At 40.7% G+C, this 21,231-nt stretch overlaps 1 protein-coding gene across 3 annotated transcripts in view; it reads right to left on the minus strand.

Annotated features, from left to right (window-relative positions):
• The window catches only part of ptpn12 (protein tyrosine phosphatase non-receptor type 12), a 46,742-nt gene extending 33,499 nt beyond the window's left edge, over positions 1–13,243 (minus strand). The window contains exons 1-2 of one of the 3 annotated variants that reach the window (XM_086202163.1): positions 12,945–13,243; positions 12,665–12,791 (exon numbers count right to left, since the gene is read on the minus strand). In XM_086202163.1, coding sequence (XP_086058289.1) covers positions 12,665–12,766 — 102 coding nt within the window. In that variant the 5' untranslated portion in view covers positions 12,767–12,791; positions 12,945–13,243. Of the gene's footprint in view, positions 1–12,664 lie in introns of all 3 variants that reach the window. The other 2 variants (XM_086202164.1, XM_086202165.1) reach the window with 2 other exon arrangements.
• Positions 13,244–21,231: the final 7,988 nt, after the last annotated feature.

A 21,231-nucleotide genomic window follows, 5' to 3' on the forward strand; every position in this document is an offset into this window, starting at 1 on the left:
CACTTGAGATAATGACGGAAAAAATGTTTCATTCTAAATGGAGGCTGATTCGACGCTGTGGGATATTTGAAAGAAAACTCAAATTTAATCAGGATTCTGATCGACAGGAAGCCTCCACTCACAAAACTACCTCGGCACAGACCGCTGCTCTGGCACCCGAACGAGTAATGGATGAAAATGTCTATAGATTCTCATTTTTTGGAGGAAAATTTCTCAAAATTAAGTTGAAATTTGCAATACAATTATATTTGCAGGGATATAAAAACCCAAATACTAATCTAACTATGAGAGGTACAGTAAATCCTCATGTTGAACCTGGAAGTAGCGAACGCTTCAGACGTCGGTATTAATCAGAACTGTTTTTCAGACTTTCAAAATTTCCGATTAGTCTGGTACATGCCAGGGTCTTCAAATTCCCAAAATGATTCAATATCAAGCTGAATTTATTTAGGCGATGGAATTAGTGGCCATAGTTTCATCATTTGTTGGTTCTGCTCAACTACAGAATATTTTACCACGATTATTTGAAAGTTCCAAAGTACGACATGAAGCCATAGTGCTTAGATACAAAACACCACAGGAAAACAGACTCAAGAATCCAAGGTTTCCATTTGAGTTTTTGATGGTTTTCACACCTTCAAAGGCAAGAAGGTACAGAAACTACCTACGCTGCACTGTTGTGGTCGTGTCAGGAAATTGTGTAACGCAGTTCTCAAAATTTTTCAGAGATGATGTTCACGTGTCTGTCAAAGATTAAGAGCTCTGTCAGTCCATGTCATATAAAACCACTCCAGCGCTATTTTCTTGTTGTTTGGTTTTTTGAACTATTAAAAACTGCCAACAATCAAACAAATCAATCCACATATGTGTTAAAAAAATATCCAACTACTTTCTACTTCTACAATAGTCCTTCATTTCCAGCCATTTATCATTTTCAATCAGTCAAAGGAGTAAAAGAGTCACTTGCTTGGTCAACTTCCTGTGAATGCTTGACTTCTATGGCCCCCACCCCAACACACACACACACACACACACACACACACACACACACACACACACACACACACACACAGGGGCGTTGCCCCCCAAATCCCGGTGCCGCCTACACAGACCCCCTTCAAGGTGAGTCACATGTGCTTACGAATTTCTTCACAATGACTAAAATGACGGGAGGGATGCCAGGGAAGTTAATGGGCAGAAAGGCGTAGACATAAAGAAATTACAGGAAGTAGAAAAAAATGTGTTTAAAACGGCAATTAAAAATACCATGGAGGTCACGGTAAAGACAGAACGAGTGTGAGAGAGAAATAGAGGTATGTAAAAAATAAAAAAAAGAGGAAAAGAGAGAGGGAGCTGTAGTTGTTAAGAGGATCTAACCCACTTTCTGTCTCCTGGCTGAATAAGTTAGCATCGCTGTACTTCCCTGGCACAATGAATAATTCAAACACACACACACACACACACACACACACACACACACACACACACACACACCTCTTTCTTGAACTCAGCTGCAAGCACTGATTGGCAGAAAATATGCTCTTCCTGCATATGTGGTGGGAAAAAAAGGTTTGTGTGTGTGGCCAGGAAGTGGGGGTGTGAAGCATTAGTGGCAGAGAAGCTGTACAGACGGTCACCTTCCATGCACACACACACACACACACACACAAAAATAGGTCACCCCTACAATGCTCTCAGAAAAATCCATCTCCCGCGCTGTGAGCATGTAGGGAAAAGATGCACTGCCACAGCGCGCACACTAAAAGCATCTATGTGACTCAGTGTGAGTCTGTTCTCTCCCTTTGTCGATTGAATGATGCTGATCCGCCATTCTTTCTCACAACATGGAATAACTTCGGAGTATTCGCAGTCGTAGAGGAAAAAAATATTAGACCGCGCTACATTTGAGACTTATTTAATCAAATAAATAAATAAATACATGTTTGAGCAGCTAATACTGGAGTTATGATTTGATGAGATTATTTGGAGAATTTGTCGCAGAGAGTTAGATGATCCCATCCTTGCGTGTACAGTATAAATGCGGGGGGGGGGGGGGGGGGGACTAACAGCTTAGCATTAAGAGCGAATATCCCATATAGTGTACATACCTGTATACATTTCCACAAACATAAAGTCAATACTAGAAAACAAAAAGACCAAACCATGGAAAGCAAAGTGGAGGGCAGTTATGGCGTTTATATTTTTTGCTTGAGGCTGTTTTAAAAGGAGTTTTTCTTCCAGGTGTGTTGAATTTTTCACCAAAAGTGACAAAAAGTTGCAGAAATTACCTGTGGAAGCGAAAAGTTTAAACTGCCTCCATGAGTTCAGAAGCACTTTATTTATTATCATGCCCACATTGATGCCAACAAAGCCAGATGTTAACAGGTGTTTCGGCCAGTGGTAACGGCACTTTGGAGTCGTTTCTGAATCATAACACACAAGATTTAAGATTATTATTATTGAGCGGTAGATGTGCTTGGGGTAACTGATAGGCAGATTTCGCAACTGGAAGAGGCAGGGTATTTCTCTCAGTTTCCAGTTTTTATGCTAAGCGAAGTGACTCCAGCCACAAATACTGACATAGAGGAGACATGGATCTTCACATGTAACTGGTCACTGTGTCAGGGGTCTACTGCTAAATAACGGCAAACTTGTCAAAACCACTCACTTCATATTCTATGAAACCACAACCTGGCTGCTGGCATACACTGGGGGTTCTAATGCTGTGTGATCATCACCTAGAGGGAGATTATGTAGGACAACATTTGCAAAGTCATTCTCCAATATAGGTCAGTGGAGCACTGACAGCATGACTGGGCATTGAGTCTCTCTCTCTCTCTCTCTCTCTCTCTCTCTCTCTCTCTCTCTCTCTCTCTCTCTCTCTCTCTCTCTCTCTCTCTCTCTCTCTCTCTCTCTCTCTCTCTCTCTCTCTCTCTCTCTCTCTCTCTCTCTCTCTCTCTCTCTCTCTCTCTCTCTCTCTCTCTCTCTCTCTCTCTCTCTCTCTCTCTCTCTCTCTCTCACACTCTTTTGGGTGTCACGATTTTATATTGCAAGACCATTTGGAAAAATCTCTGCAGCTCTCTTTTGTTATGAAAGTCACAAATGCAGGAGTTCACAAATGCAGAACTTCAGCGTGTGATCGAGTCAAAGTAAAAAACACATTAGAAATAACAGCTTTCATCCAAAACCCACTAAAAATGAGTGATTTTAAAATTCGGTTGCCAACAGTTTATAGTTTACCAACATAAAAATATCAGTCTCTCGCCAGTGTACTACATCATGTAGTCCCCAGGAAGCACCTGGGCTGAAGTGAGAGAACTCCATTCACTGGTTAAATCACCATCACTTCTTGTTGCTCACTTCCTGTGGGACCTTAAATTTCAGACACGCATGTACACAAGCTGGTAAACTGCATAGAAAAGATTCAAAATGCATACATCTGTAGCTCCTTTTAGATCATGAGTTGGCATGTTTGAGGCTTAATGTCAGAGGACAAACAATAATCGAAAATAAAAGCAAAGAGATGATTGCTAAGCAGCATCAGATTATCTACTGAGGGCTGGAAAATCATATGATTTAGTTAAAGGGTTGCTGTCAACTTTTTGGAATTAAATTTAATGCTTTTCACAGACTGACAAGAGTAAATTTAATATGCTTAACACAGCAAAACGAATGCACGTTAGGACTGAGCTTCAGCTTTGAAATCAACTTGACAACAGGGACATTTTGGTAAAACCATATAACAATCCAATGTAAAATCTTCAAGTAATCGAATGAATGTGAAATGCAAACTAACTGTGTCCCGCTCTTACACTTTAGATAATCTTAATTAAGCACTTTTTTAATTCTAATTAAAATAAGCATGGAGTTGCCAGTTCTCACCCTCGTAGGAGGTTACAGTTGGTTTGACACATTCATATTACACTTTATCAACCTATGACACACTTTAAGAGTTAATTCAAACTCTGCTACTCATCAAATTAAAGCTCCTCCTTTTTTTGTTGCAGGTCGCTCATCTTGGCTGTCCATTCAAAAATGTACTATACAGACTGTAGCATCTATCAGAAATAGAGTGACCCAGCAACGAGTCCTTAAGGTGAAATGTAAGTCCGACCCCTCATTTCAAAGTCCATGGTCTTTTTTTTTTTTAATCAGTTTTCAGTTTAATGCTTCAAATAATGATTTGTTATACTGTATTAACTACGTGAAATCATTGATATCAAATTCTGGTGCATTGTTTAAAAGCAAAAAAAATTGTACAAACAATATAAAAGATGCTGAAATTTTTCTTATATAGCAGTCAGAGACCATAAATAAATAAATGAACAAACATATTGTTTTACACCAAAAATGTCTTACAGATTGGACTTCAATGAAAGTAAGTTCACAAGGTCATTGACAAAACCTTTATGCAAGACAGGAAGCGTCCTTGAATAAGACACAGAACCCCCACCGGTTTAAGACCTGATGTTCTGCAGCTGACCAACATGTGATTTTCCCTGTGAACATCAGAATTACAGAACTTTCACAGCAGGTCATCTGTCATTTTCCTCTCTACCGCTTTGCCTTTGAAACCGGTTCCAAACAATACATACACCCATTTCTACTAAAATCACAGCTTGTCCATTTTGCCACCCCCCCAACACACACACACACACGCACACACACGCACACACACGCACATCCTAGGATGCTAGGACATGTTTGAATTTCAATTAAAAAGTAACCTTTCCATCATGCTTTGTAAACACAGTTAACATTTACCGGTATTTGCCTGGCAGTGATTTCCCTCTCTGAATCTGAGCCTGCTACAGGAAGCAGATGTGGACAAACTGCAAATAATCCCAATCATCTGGGACAGGAGCTCATTGTGTGTTAGAGTGTGTGCGCGTGCGTGTGTATGTGTGTGTTTAATCACTTCCCTGACTCAGATATTCACAGCCCGTAAACTGTCAAACTGGTGACCTTGTGCTCGTAAGCCCGATTCTCCAACCGGCCTGTTTGATGTTACACATCTGTCACTTTTCATCGTGCTCCCAAACCAACCGTCATGTTTCTATACGCTCGATTTTTATGTTCATATTGGTAAATTGTAATAACTTGATATCGGTTTTTTTATTTTCATATTTTTGTTTATGGAAGCCACAGCAAATAGATTAAGTGGCCACTTCAAGGACACCAGAGTGGATGCTGCCAATAAGTGTGTGTGAGTTGTCATGGTTGAGATGACTCCTTCAAGTATGCATTTCCTTTCACCTATCAGAGTTCAAACACACACACACACACACACATCTTTCTTGAACTCAGCTGCAAGCACTGATTGGCAGAAAATATGTTCTTGCTGCATATGTGGTAGGAAAAAGAGATTAATGTGTGTGTCCAGGAAGTGGGGGTGTGAAGCATTAGTGGCAGAGAAGCTGCACTGACGGTCACCTTCTATGCACATGCACACACACACACAAACACACACACACACACACACAAAACCACACACACACACACAACCGTAATTTCCCACACCCTGACTGGTTGTTGAGCTAACAGACAGATGCCCCAGATCACATGCAAATCAGCACTTGCCATTCAATGCAGCAGCGCCACATGCTAACTGATCAAAGCTGCTCACCAAGGTGCCAATGATGTCATCTCAACCCCCATTCTGTCTTGGGGGGGGGGGGGGGGGGCGCTCCACCAGTACGCACTGGTAGTAGTACCTAAAGGTGAAATGCTTCCCAAGCTTTTTTCAAAGACTTTTGGCCCTAGCACCACCAATGGCTAGGCTTATGCCAGACATGGTACTAGAAGCCCTGAAGCAGATGTTTTCAGTCAGGTCTCGGTGTTCAGTTGATGCATTGCATCCACAACTGCTCTCCTGGATCCTTTCACTCATTTATCCATATTTGAGCAAGCTAGGCAACATACTGAGAGCTAATATGTGTTTTTTTTCCCCAACCCAGGAGGAAATGGTCATAAGCTATACCAGGTACACGTCCTCAGAAGACTCTCCCACAGCCCTACTGGTAGGAAACAAAAGGAGGATTATAAGATGATACAACAGATGTTTACAGGTACCCCTGGGGTTGAATGTACCCCCATTTGGGAATCATGGCCATAAAAGACATCAGCCATAAAAAGTCAACACTTAGGGAATCAGATGACAAATTCCCAATCTATTACTTTACCTGTATTTTCTTTTTCAGCACCAAAAGGTCGCGCTTGTGTAGTTTTTGTTACTTTTTGTACAATTTTAACATTAAAATGCAGTTTTAAAGACCAGACAGGCTTATGAAAGACTCCCCCTTGTGAACCACTGTGACAACAACATCCCAGATCCAAGACAGCAAGTTTTGGGGTGTGAATGCTTCAGAAGTCTCACAACTTTGAACGTTGTGTTACTTGGCCACGTTACTGTTTTACACACATGACATGGAATGACTGTGTGGTCTTCTTATCCCTATCAATATAGTTCTTGGTCTTTGTCGGTGGGTCAGTTAGCTTTGATCCTGTACACCCCCCCCCCCCCCCCCCACACACACACACACACACACAAACTTCAGAGCGGAAATATTGTTTTGCTTCACTTCTGAGAAACACCAGGCTGAAGGGCAAAAGGCTGGTTTCTGGGTTAAGCTCTGGTTGGGGGAGGGGGAGGACGAGGGAAGCTTGTGACACTGAAGAAATTTGGAAGTCTTGTTACAGTAACATGAGGCAGGCTTATGGTTGACACACACATACACACATGCTAATAAAAGCACACATCTATATAAACTAGGCTTTCCATTTGTAGCCAGGAGCAGGAGGTTCCACGACCACTTAACACCTAAATTGCCATGAAAACAAACAAGTCAATCTGTACATTTTTCTGAGTAACATCACTTCTCACAGTCAATCTTTACTGTGAAGAAGTGTGTGTGTGTGTGTGTGTGTGTGTGTGTGTGTGTGTGTGTGTGTGTGTGTAAAAGTGTAGAAAATCAGATCATGTTCAGGGAATTCAGATTTGTGTGGACACAAACTACACTCCCAGTGATAGTGAAAATTGTTACTACACAAAAATGCCAGCCCACACACCCAAGCAAGATTGTCACATCTCATTCTCTCATCTTTCTTCTGAGTGTTTTATGTCTGCCCAACGGGACACATGAACAGGAGTGTGGTTTTTTTTGTTGTTTTCTTTGATGCATTGCTTGGGAGTGATCTGCATGCAAAGGTGGGGCAAACACACACACACACACACACACACACACACACACACACACACACACACACACACACACACACACACACACACACACACACACACACACACACACACACAGAGGATCTCCAAGGTCTAAACTCTGTCTAGACTGCAATGCTGAGCCTAAGGTATGTGTGCGTGCGTGCCCATGTGTTTGGAAGCAATACAAAATATACGATCACCAAAACGACCGAAAAACGAGTCACACATATTCTCTGAATTTAATTTTGATTCCACCCACATGTTTTTAGTTTCCTGTATTCCTTTTTATATCTTTTTTTTTCTACAATCAATTCAAGGCTGAAACTGTAAAATACAAAAAATAAAAGTCCTCAGAGCTTACACATTCTCCATGATGTCAAGATAGTTGTTCATATACCACACAAGGTACATAACATTTGAACATGATACAAAACTGCAGTGTGTTTAAGAAATTTGCCCTGAGCTCCATGTTTGACAGCAAGTTGGATTTGCATAAGTTCCTGTCATCTGCAAAACTATCACACTGCCCAGATTTTTTTTGGGGGGGGGGGGGGGGGGATCCATCGCCTTTGCGACAGCGCTACAAAAAGGTGCATGAGTGCGCGATACAAGTTTGATGGAAGTTTTCTCTAATGGCGTGTGTGCTTGAGCGGCTTTCCGTAACTGAGCCCTCAAGCCCTGCAGCTCCAGGGTCTATAAGGAGCAGTGTGTCGAAACTCTACACTCATTCAATCAGTTGTGCTCCATGTGAACCGGCAGCCAAGTAAACTTAAGCTGAACTTTTTCATGACATGCAATAATTTGTTGTGTCAAGGCTGCGGTTACACTAAAAACTCAATACTGCAAACAATCTCTCTCTCTCTCTTTTTTTTTTTAAATTTCACATAGTTCTTTTCAGAGCTGCAGCCCTGCCGCACTCTATGCACTCTCATCTATTGTATGCGCTTTGACATTGGTTGGAGTCAGTGTTGGTTGTAATAATTTGAATGAGATCCAAATCAAATGCTGTTTACATCTCCAGTCTATAATTGTGAAATGAATGTACGGCTGAGCTCTGTATTTCCCTCATTTTTGATGAGATCACAACTCAACATTTGAATTTTGCCTTTTCACTCGTTGGATTACTTTTTGGATGGCTTACGCTGCATAGCTATGTGTTCTAGTTGTGTGTATATTTTCCTTTTACCAAGAAAATTGTGTTATTGCCGTCACAGCAGTGATGAATTTACCTCAAATGTATTTTTAATCCTCCTTTCTGAATGTGTCCATGTGGAGCCTCTGAAGCTGACTATTTGTTCAAAAACAATAACAAAATAACTCTTTTACATAAGCGCACTAATAGCTGGTTTGAAAATGTTGTGGGCTGAGAGCACCAGGTGATAACCACCCTTGTGAAACAACTGAGATCTCCATTATTTGGTTGTGTGAAACCAGCAACCACACAGATGCCCCTAATTCTGCAGAACAGGCCTCTGCAATCTCTGGCTACCGTGATCATCCAGTGTGTTACTTACTGACAGTGCACGATATTGTTTAAGTCGCATACGTCTTGGAAATGTTTTTTTTTTTAAGTACAAGCATCTTCATCATGTAACCACTTGTGAGATCACTTTCTCACTCAATACGCAAATACACACCACCATTATTTCCAGCTAAAAAAGTCCAGAGGTGTAAAGATGGTGGTAATTTTGTACGGTCGCCCTCTAGTTTTTATGTATTCCAATCGGCGCAACGAGGTACTCTTGCTCAAATCACGTGGGAATTGAACGTAGTATCTGCACAAAGGATACTGATTCTTACTGCTTGGTACTTGGAGTGGGTATCAGCCCGATGGTGGCCCACATCAGAATCATATAAAAGTATAATTCAATTCATTAGCCCACATTTCCATGTAACTACTCAAGCACACATTGAGCAACATGCCGTAAAGAGAGATTACAGGCTGCACAAGTGTTGCACAACTGAGCCAGATTGCGCGTGAGTTTTTTTCTTGATGGAAGTGCAGAATATTGTAGAACGTTAGCGATACATTTACACATTGTGGTTAGCAGGTGCAGCACTACTAAAGCATATTGTTTAAGTTTACTGTTTAAAAGATTGGTATCAGCATCTGCAAATATGCAAAGGTTGTGGTATCTGTGACGAAAAAGTGATATTAAGTTATTACTAATCTGCACCTTGTGTATTTTCTGCTGTGGACTGTGTAAATTGATTCATCTATTCATTCAGACCATTGATATTTCACTTGTTTTTAAGGAAATATCATCTTGTTCAGATGATCTGACCGCGCAGATGTTGACTTCCGGCTGAGTTAGAGCTACTTTTATCGACAGAGAGCTGCGTGATGCGGCAATGTTTTGCATGCCCTGTGTTACGGTCAAAAAAGATGAGGTGAAATCAAAAGACTACGCTGGCTAATCTTGCCCCTCGATTACTACAATACTGCAACTTTTTATAACATCTGTAAAATGTACCACCAAATTCAATCAGTTCACCCCCATTCACGAGATGCCCTTGTTTACTCCCGATGCATCAACATGTGTCAAATAAATAAGACTCTCTGAATACCACTTAAAGAAATTCTTAAAGAACAAAAACACTCGTTTTTTTAAGTGCCTTTGTTTCATCAAACAGTTGGAAAAGAGTCGTGAACAAAGTATATAATCTTTAACTCCTTACCCCACCAGAGCACTGTAATTACATACATAAAACACATTCTATATATAAACAACAACAGCTAGTTAAAGTGGGTGTTATGTCAGGGTGCTCTGGTGACTCAGGGTGAAGGAGCACAGACCATGCACTTGTGGTATACAGCGTTTGATGCCAGCGCTTGGAAGCTTCAAACAAGACTCAAAATTGGCGCTACTGACTGACAACCAGTTAGAACACTTTACTTACTTACATTTTGGCTGATGAGTCGTTGCAGTGTTTGGTTACACTGGCACACGGCCCAACTATGCTCAATCAGTGCAAGTTTTCTTGTCTACAAGCTGCTGTCTGATTAATTATTTAAGAAAAACTCTACATTCACTAGCTGATGTAGCCAGATGAGAGCCAATATGGCTGGAAGGCCTAGTTATATGAACCACATAGAGCTGACATTCATCTAGTTTGCATGCACAAAAGTAACATGATTACTGTGAATAATGAGATTAAGGAAATTGTTGAAAAGAAAGCAGTGACATGGTCCAGACTGACTGCAAAGAGTTTATAAGAGCTGTTTGAGTCTGTCTGGAGGGATGCGTGATAGCCCAAAGGCTAACAGGAAACATGCTTTACTGTAAAAACAAATTATTGTGTTTCATGCCAATGTAGCTCATTTAAAATTAACAGATACACAACAGCTATCAAGGCACAACAACAAGCAGTCAGTGGTGTGATGTAGGTTTGAAAGGGGGCTTGTGATTATAAAGGCTGTTATTTTTAACAGCCTGAATGGACGGAGGGATGAGCCAGTGCTCCAGTTCCTCCAAAGTACAGCAAAGCAGCAGGAGATGGTGGAATGATTAAGTTGCGAAAAGAAGAGCCTACATTGATCCAGACAACTCTAATTAAGGTGAAAACTAACAAGAAGCCAATGAAGATGCATGCTCATAGAGAATAAAGTAAACTGGGAATAAAACAAGATAATACAACCAGCTAAAGGGCTGTGTACAGTACAGTTGTACTGCTGATGACACATATTAGCAGTCCCTGCTCCCTAGCCTCTCCCTCATCCATAAAGTACTTCCTCAATGCCTCACACACAGCCCAACGCCACTGGTAGTCTGGTCTTTGCGCAACATCTGCTAACTTTTCTGAAACACATGTTCAAAAGATAGGACACAAATACACAAAGCGCCCCTTCTCTTAGAACGCTTTTTATCCATCTAGTTGTCAAGAGGCCAATCAAATTGGTAACTTTCATCCGATATGTACCCAGGAGTCAACACAACTCCAGTTTTAAAGCCAGGACAAACTGTTATGAAATGAGCCAAGAAAGAATGTTGCAAGCTCCAGCAAGCAAGCAGCTTGCATGAAGTAGGGAAGTTCAGAGATGGGAGTGTGTATGAGTCTGTTTGTGCGTGTGTGTGTGTGTGTGTGTGTTTGCAACGGGTGGCAACAAGAGAAAGTCAAGTGTTGATCAGCGTCTCCTTTCCAAAAACCATCAACGTGCTTCACTATGCATTACTATTATGGAAAGTGATCCTCACCTGCTGTTACAGCTAGTTGAAATATTAACTGAGGTGGTTTCATGGCTGTTTTAATAGTTAATGTGCATTAAATGTGTTAAGCTGTGAAGAATCCTCCAGTTGGCCATTTTTCAAACATTTTCGACTCAACACTATTTAAGAGCAATGACTACATTATTATTATCATTATTATAAAACAGAAGAGCCATTTCTGGTGTATGGCTATTTCTGTGATTCCACAAGCCTGGGAGAAACCTTTTTAGAGCTGAAACACAAATACATCCGGGGATACACTCACTTACTTAAGACCGCACGTGAGGGGTAATGGGTAAATAATGTCTTTTACCAAATATGTTTCCTCAAGTATCTTTCCCAGGCCAAAAATAAAAAGATGCTAAACTAAGCTATTAGTTTGGATTGAATCCCATGAACATTGGGACCAGTTTAATAGGAAGACCTAGCCACAATTATAATGATTAAAACAACTAACCAGCACTAAATTATATTTTTAAGACGTTATGATGACAGCTAATTCAGATTACTATTTAGATTGCTTTTGGTGTAACTGGATTTTACAGCATTGTAAGGGGTTCCAAATCGAATAAATCCTATTATACTACTATACGCTTAAGTCTGGCCAACAATCTTTTAGTTTAGATTGAAAAGATGGTACAGTGTATTTAGAAAATGAGTTTGGGTTGTTGTTTTTTTGTGCTGACTTCACTTCAGCACAATTATGCCAAATACTACTATCAAATAAATAACTACAGTCACTAAGGAGAAAATAAAAACTGAGATATTAAAGGAATTCTACGAGAACAAAACTATGTACAGGAAGGACAGGACTCCAAGGCATGAATAACATACACTAGGATTAAAAAAAATGGGAAGCAAACAGCCACAATAACATAACATTGAAGCTCGTCTACTTTACCTTCAAGCTAAGCTAACAACGCAATGTGAAAAATTAGCCCAGGGCTGCAAAGTGACGTGACTGTATCTTGTTTTGCCATTTGCTTTTAAAGAAACAGGAGCCGGTGTGGGAGACAATGCTAGGCCGCCATGTAAAGCCTGGAAATGGGAGGAAAAGGAAGAGGGTAGTGTGGAGTGGACGCCCCTGTCTCACCTCCTGGGGGATACAGGGAACCGGGAGACGGGAAGGAGGTGGGATATAGCGTGTCAGTGTAGAGGAAAAGGGGGAGCATTATGAAGAAGGTAGATGTGAGGTAAAGGAGGCGAGCTAGATAGGTTGCTGGTAATTTGGACCCACCATAAAGTCGCTGCCGAAGTTGTCCTCTCCCCTCTCCTCGTCCCCTTCGCTCATGGCCTTCACCCCCTGGATAAACTTTCTCAGGATGCCGGCTTGGTCCATCCTCAAGTCCTCTTTTAGCCTTTTCCTTCAAAAAAAAAAAAAACAACCTCCCTGAGTGGCAAGGGAGAAGAAAATACAACAAAAAAGGGACACAAGGGAAAAGGGAGAGGGGGGGAATAAATAAAAATAAATAAAGCTTCACGGATCCTCCCAGAGAGTCATCGTCGGTTCACAACACCTTTTTTTTTTATTTATCGCCCCATGTTGTTTCTCCCTTTCCTTCTTTCTTCTGGGCTGTTTTCACGATAGCGGTTAGTCCCAAAGAAAAGGAGCAGCTGCCGTGTTTTCTGCTCTTGTAACAAGTTTACAACCGTAAGGTTACAAAACCTGGAAACACTTGGTTCTGTAAGAAAATTAATATAAAAGGGGGGGAAAAGACAAAAAAAAACCCGGTCTGGTCAGTCTATCTACCCCTCCCTGTCTACCTCGGTTGCCACATTCACACACTGCTGCTCGTTATTTGCTACTGGGGAACATCCGGACTGGGCAAAGCCAGCAGAGAAGGCATCCCTCCCCTTCCAGGGTAACTTTAGCTCTGATTGGACGGCTGATACCAGGTAATAGAATTTCATTGGCTAATATAAATGCCACTCAATAAACGAACCAGAATTGATTGGATAGAATGTGTGTCTGTCTTTTTGTTTCGGGTTGTCTCGTCGTCATTCTGTACTGTAAAAACTCCAGTAGGAAAAAGACATATTCGTTAAATCTATTATTATAAATTTCATGTCATATTATGATATCGGTAAATTAAGCAAAGTTGATATGTATTTCATCACATTAAAGTAGTTTTTTTTGTAAAGGTGTTTTCCGTGAAATATGTTTGATTCTTTGCATTATTTGGAAAGTATTTTAATGTTTTAATAAAAAAAACTATACATTTAAAACTATGTAATATCCTGTATTGATTATATGTGGAAAATATTAGAAAACTTTTTGTAATTGAAAAAAATGATTCTTTTAATTTTTTAAAAATTTGTTACAGGAATTTATGTTAATATTTTCCTTCTTTTATTTTATTTTAATGATGCAATTAAATATAACTGAAATCAAATCAAAGAATGAAAACCTTGGGGAGGATCTGTGACGCTTCCAACCTCAAAAAAGATTAATTTTTGGGTTTGAATGCCCTGGTCCTGTGTGTGTCAAGTCACGAATTTTCTGTCTTACTCTGCATCTTGACCACGCTTTTTTTCATGACCTGTTGTTAACGTGGGGTTTAACCTTTGCATCAAATGCAAATCCACTCACTAAGTTCTTAACTCTGACTTTGATTCGTCCCAGATACAGACGCTCAACTACAATGACAGAACAGGTTAATCTTCCCCGTCCACTAAAATCAGAGGGAATGTCTCTAATAATCCTATCAGGCTGTTACTACATGACTTTAATGTGGGTCTACATTGGATAAAAGATTTCAATAGATAGATAGATAGATAGATAGATAGATAGATAGATAGATAGATAGATAGATAGATAGACAGATAGATAGATAGATAGATAGATAGATGATAGATAGATAGATAGATAGATAGATGGATGGATGGATGGATGGATGGATGATGGATGGATGATGAATGGATGGATGATGGATGGATGATGGATGGATGAATGATGGATGGATGATGGATGGATAATGGATGGATGAATGATGGATGGATGGACGGACGGACGGACGGATGGACGGACGGACGGACGGACGGACAGACAGACAGACAGACAGACAGACAGATAGATAGATAGATAGATAGATAGATAGATAGATAGATAGATAGATAGATGGATGGATGGATGGATGGATGATGGATGGATGATGAATGGATGATGGATGGATGAATGATGGATGGACGGACGGACGGACGGACAGACAGACAGACAGACAGACAGACAGACAGACAGACAGACAGACAGATAGATAGATAGATAGATAGATAGATAGATAGATAGATAGATAGATAGATAGATAGATAGATAGATAGATAGATGGGGTTAAACCAGACTGAGGAAACAGCTAACAGCCAACAGATTAATGGGTTGGATGTATAATCCGGATTAAGATATATCCAAAAATAGAAAACAAATGTATCATGAAATATCCTCACATACAGAGAAACACGTATGTGTGTTTAATACATTGCGGCGTGTACCTGCTTTTACAGTTGTAATGTAAATAAAGCCTGAGTTTATGAGAAAGTTTGTCAGTCTTGATAAAAGCAACACCAGCAGTAGCTTTGGTCTTCAGCAATTACAGTCAAGTAGTAGCAGTAACAGCAACATGTGCGTAGGTATTAATGTTAATACCAATTGTGTTACAAAATTGTATTTAGGGAAGCTCATTTTGAGCATCTGGTTCACTTCACTGTGACTGAGAGACCGAAGGGAAAAAGCTGGAGACATATGGAGAGGAGAAAACAGAAAGCTTTGGTATTCTGGAGGCAATTGTTCAGTGATAGAAACTCAATAGACACTTATGTACCATTAAATGCCCAATAAACACACACACACACACACACACACACTCACACACACTCAGGGTAAATCGAGCCACTTTGTTTGCCTTTGGTAACAACTAACAAACTGTCTATTCAGTCAGTGAAAGAGGGAGCAGGAGAAGGGACGCTGTCACTGCGCCAACAAGCTTTTTACAAGCACACACTGCTGTTTTGTTGTTCTCGTCTTTCATCTTATTTGCTCGTTATCCTTAGGAATATGTGATGTTTCCTCTGCTTTATCTAACCTCGCGTTGTGTTTTTAATTACTACATGAGACAGATGCACAGAATCACCGACCTCACCTCTGAGACATTTTTCTCCTACATTCTCTGGCATTTAGTTAAATCTCTTTTCTCCTCTGCCCCATAAACACAACATGAACAATGCTAAACACGCTCTCAGATGTGTATTGAGTGAGACGTCTATGCTTTTTTTGTGTATATCAAAGCTGCAAATATTATCTACTGATCGATTAAATGATTCATTGTTTGGTCCAGAAATTTCTTTAAAATAGTATAAATATCTATTACAATGTCCTAAACCTCAAGGTGATGTCTTACTGAAGCCAAATATATCACATAAACAAAATAAATGAAGAAAAGCAACAAATCCTAACCACAGAGATAATAAAACTTAGGAATGTTTCGTATTTTAACACGATCAATTACTCTAATAGTGAATAAATAACCAAAATAGTAGCCGCCGCATTTCTATCGATCAACTAATTGTTTGATTGACGTATGGTTGCAGCTTTAATCAGTGTGATCTAAACCCTGAAATAATGCAGTAGTACCTCCGGGCGATTCCTTTCACAGTACTTTTATGTAGTAAACCTGACATGAAACTTAAGCCCCTGAAGAAACACGAGCAAGAATCAAAATAAAAGTTTCTTGGGCTCATAAGGCAATATTTAGTGAAGAGGTTTAACATAAGATTGCTTCTGGCCAACTCAAGAAAATCTAGCATGAGCTAGCGCGAAATTGTTTTTGCCGATTGCAAGGAAGTTTAGCACAAGAGGGTTTCTGGTTAGCGCTGAAGGTTTCTCACAAGCATGAGAACTTGTGTGGTTAGCAAAAGAAATGTCAGGATATGATCATTTCTGGTGAGCACAAGGAAGTTTAGCACCAGATAGTTTCTGGTGAGCACGCGTTTGTTTCTTTCGAGCGCCAGAAAAAAATTTAGCTCAAGATGGTTTTCTGTTGAGGCGGCACGGTGGTGCAGTGGTCAGCACTGTCGCCTCACAGCAAGAAGGTTCCAGGTTCGAGCCCCTGCTCAAGCACAGGATCTTTCTGTGTGGAGTCTCCATGTTCTCCCTGTTCCTGTGTGGGTTCTCTCTGGTACTCCAGCTTCCTCCCACAGTCCAAAGACATCAAGAGGGGACGAGGCTGATTGATACTCTAAATTGACTGTAGGTGTGGCTGTGGGTGTGAATGGTTGTTTGTCTCTGTGTGTTGGTCCTGTGATCGACTGGTGACCTGTCCAGGGTGAACCCTGCTTTTTACCTGGAGGCTGCTGGGATAGGCTCCAGCCCCCCCGCAACCCTTAACAGGATAAGCGTAAGAAAATGGATGAATGGATGGTTTCTATTGAGCACAAGAAAGTCTAACTCTAGATAATTGAGCGTGATACCTCGGGTGAGGACAAGATTAATTTCAAGAATGTTGACCATGAAATAGTTTCAGCAAAAACAAAAAAGATTTAGAATGAGATGGGGGTTTTTTGTTGAGCACATCATTTCTGGTGAGCATGAAATAGTTTAGCCCAAGCAAGCTACCAGCTGAAACAAAAACTTCAAGACTATGAAGACTACTTCTATTCATTCCATTAGAAAACTTTTAAAAATCCCTCACCGTCTCACTTATTGTGTATCACTGAGTATATTTGAGACTGTCTGACCTTCAGTTCTATAGGAAGCATGTCAACACTTGCATCTATTAGTTCACCCCTGGCAGCCCACACAATCGTCCAATCAGAGGACTCATAATCACCTTGACCAATCAATAAATAGTGATAACATCACACATCTGAAACAACATCCATGTAACCTCTACCATCAAGATCAGAGGAATAAAATCTGTAAACTAACTTTTTATGTCCAGTCTGTCACTGGGTTGTGTGTGTGTGTGTGTGTGTGTGTGTGTGTGTGTGTGTGTGTGTGTGTGTTTTGTTGATTTGTCCCTTCCTTCCACAGCTCAGTGGAAACAGGTCAAGCAGACAGAGGAGATAAACACACACTAACTAAAGACTGCTGTACTGTGTGTGTGTGCCTGTGTGTGTGTGTGTGTGTGGGGGGGGGGGTCATATGCTCTGGGAATCATATTTTCAGAAAGGCCTTCTGGCCTTCTGAGTTCAACCCCCAGTACTCTGCTAATTCCTTTCCCTCAGCACTGGCTCTGGTTGCTCTTCACTGTATCTGACCTTTGACCTCCCTGTGAAGGCGAAGGGCCACACAAACTTCAATCAGCTATCAATAGTTGAATCATATTGGTAGAACTCCGTTCCCCCTGTAAAAAAAAATGTCACCACTGTACCACCTTCTACTTCCTTTCTTCTTCTGTACCTCACTTTTCCATCTTTCTCCCTCTCTCTCTTTCTCTCTCTTCTGGAATGTGCTGTGCAGAAGCAGCTGAGTGGAGGAATGTTGCTGTAACAAGCCCATACACAACCCCAAGGGAGGGAGGCTCCACCACACACACACACACACACACACACACACACACACACACACACACACACACACACACACACACACACACACACACACACACACACACACACACTTTCTACTTCTATGTATGTGAGGACAATCGTTGACATAATGTGTCTCTTTGCCCAGCACTGTAACAACCATCACGACAACAACATTCACCTAGAAATGAACTCAAACTCAGCCTCAACCTTCACGTCTCAACCCTTAAAAATGCTTTTCGAAGGTGCAGAAAGAAGTGAAAAATCCTCGCTTTCCAAAAAAAACAAAACAAAAAACAACAACACTCCTCACAACTCAAATTGAATCTCACAAACACGGACTTACGCATACTAACGCGCTAGCAGGGATTCTCCGATTTATCAGCCCGTCTACAATCAGATGGCGTTCAGCGAAGGCACTGTTCATCTGAGGATGTAACAGACATGAAGGGTTGTTTCACACATTTGTAGGATTCATTTGATTTGATTGGACTCAAATTGCTGCTTTAATGACATCAACATTTTGATACAGCTGTGCTATCATAATATTAGAATGATTTCTCCATTTCTAAGTAACTAAGTATTTTTTACAGTTCTTTATTGGGATGCAACATTATCAAGCCTTGAAGTATTTGCATTTGCATCTCACAGGAATTTTCTTTTTGTGAATCAAAATCTATTTGTATTTTATTTTTTGCCACAAAAATTAATATTATTGAATATCCATGATGGTCAGGATAAAATAGTCGGGGGTTTTTTTGTTGGTTTTTTTGTTTTTTTTAGATCAATGTTTGCCCTGCTTTAAAGAATAAAATGTCGAAAACACACACTATTTATGGCGTTAAGGATAAAAGATATCATCTGATATTGTGACATGGTTTCAAATCGAAATAATCCATCTCTCCTATTGTCTAAACATGGTTACTGACCCAGAATTGTATTTGCTAGTTTCATCCTTGCATCAGTTGTACTTTGACTCTCATGTTCACTTCCACATGATAAAATTTTCACATGTGAATACATGAAGCTGCATGTTTGGGAACACAGCAGGCTGAGCGTTTCTGGACGAGCACACGGGGAGAGAGAGAGAGAGGGAGAGAGAGAGAGAGAGAGAGAGAGAGAGAGAGAGGGGCAACGTGAGCCTGCCTGTTGCAGTAATGAAGTAAGATGAAAATGTCTGGCCTGGGGGGGGGCAATGACTCAGTCCCGTGTTGCACAACCCCAACATGCCTCCTCGTTTATAAGCTCCTGTAATATATAGAGCAACCACATAAAAAAGTTCCACGTGAATCACGCATTCACATATGAGACATGTGCATCTGTTCGAACAGGACTAAGTGCTGACAATGAACACCTATTGGAGATTTCATGTATTAGACAGCGTCATCCTCAATACAATAAATGAGGCGAAGAAATTTGAAGGCGCTTAAAAGCTGTCATTGAAAAAGAAAAGCCTTTTCCATAGATTTCCCTGGTCTTTTGAAAGTATAAATTCAAACGGTCAAGCCGAAAAAATACACTGTTACTGATGTTGGCTAGAATCAGGACCTCAAAGGAGTCGTGTGAGAGATGGAGTTAGTGTGTGTGAGTGTGTGTGTGTGTGTGTGTGTGTGTGTGTGTTTGTGTAGAGTAGACATGGTGCTGAGGTGGGTGATGTGGCACCACTGCCTTCTAGGATGCGTGTACTTGAGTGTACCGACACCCTCAGTGTAACCGCTCCCTCAATGGATTCCAGCCAGCTGCACATACGCACACGCACACACACACACACACGCATTTACATCAATTCCAAGGACATTCATTTCTCATAGGCTTGTCCTAATCTTGACCTTACCTTAACTTCACCCTACACCAAGTTTCCAGAAAGGAGGCGAGTGGCCACAATATGACTGTGTAAACAGATTTATGTCCCTGCTGTACCTGGTGCGGGCGGGCGGGCGGGCACACACACACACACACACACACACACACACACACACACACACACACACACACACACACACACACACACACACAAACAACACTGGTGGTTGAATGCTCTGTCAGATTTAGACACATAATTACTATGCTTTTTAGAGTTGTGTGTATCTGTGTTTCTGCAGAACGCATGCATTCTGGAACACTGCATGTGTTTTACATTCTGTGTGTTCATGTCAGTAACTCTGGAGGGATTTCCTGCTTGCATATTGCTAAAATATTGTCCACTGGCGCCATCGCGTGGGCCACATACGTAGTGCAAACATCACTTAACCGGAATGAGAGAATGCTGCAATGGAACACAATTTGCTTCCTTGTGATCAAACATCTCAAATTCTCAAAATCAGAAGTTCTAAAGTGGGAGTCGGCGCACAAATATAGTTCACAGGATATTTGGAACAGACTAAAACCTAAGATTTAAACCCACTCGAAGTCTACCTCTTCTAAGTTAATGCATAAAAGTGAGTTTTATAAATACAAATGAGAGCCAATTTAGTCCAAAGATCACTTACACATGCCAGACATATTGATGTTAGTGTACATGCTACATAATCTATAAATACACAAACATACTTACACTTGCTAAATGAACCTAATGTTTGTCAGGGTGAAACTTACCAACTCTTACATCAATAACTTTCTTTTTTTAAAAAGGCTTCCATAAAATCTTCTATTAGACGTAGTACGACTGATGCAAAGCAGATCAATGATGCTGTTATAGAGCAGCAAAGTAAATAAACCTTTGACCCTGAAGACAAACTTCTCCCTCACAAACCCTCTGTTTGTGACCTTGACCAAGTTCTTTTTGTGCCCACATCTGATAAAGCTTAGGACGATATTGACAAATCATGTGATGCATCAAATCAGAGAACATTTGGAGACCTTGAAATAGGGTGACTGTGTGTATTATTTTTGCATAAAGGAACACAGCAACGTATTGATGAGGATGCCAGATGCTTGTTTGCCATCTTTGCCAGAGCCAGATGTGTGTGCTTTAGGGCGCTCACACCCACAGAGAACTGATGACAGCTAGTTAGCTTAGCATAATGAATGGAAGCGGGTGGGAAGTGTTAGCATCCCTCAGTCAAAACTTACATAGTTATGTGCATTTCAAGGTCTTTAATCAAGGTGGCTTTTGATGGAGGTATGCTAACACCTCCCATCTACTACTTGCTAAGCTAACTAGCTGGTCTCTGTGGGTCCCAGCTCCACTAATGTGCACACACTAAGTAAATAACAATTAGGTCTATTTGAGGAGAATATTTAGAAAACTGTTTGTAATTCTGCAAACTTGCTCACACAAAGATC

The sequence above is a fragment of the Aulostomus chinensis genome, chromosome 4 (assembly GCF_037954235.1).
Source record: "Aulostomus chinensis isolate RoL2024-O1b breed Wild chromosome 4, RoL_Achi_v1.0, whole genome shotgun sequence".
NCBI classification, from domain to species: domain Eukaryota; kingdom Metazoa; phylum Chordata; class Actinopteri; order Syngnathiformes; family Aulostomidae; genus Aulostomus; species Aulostomus chinensis.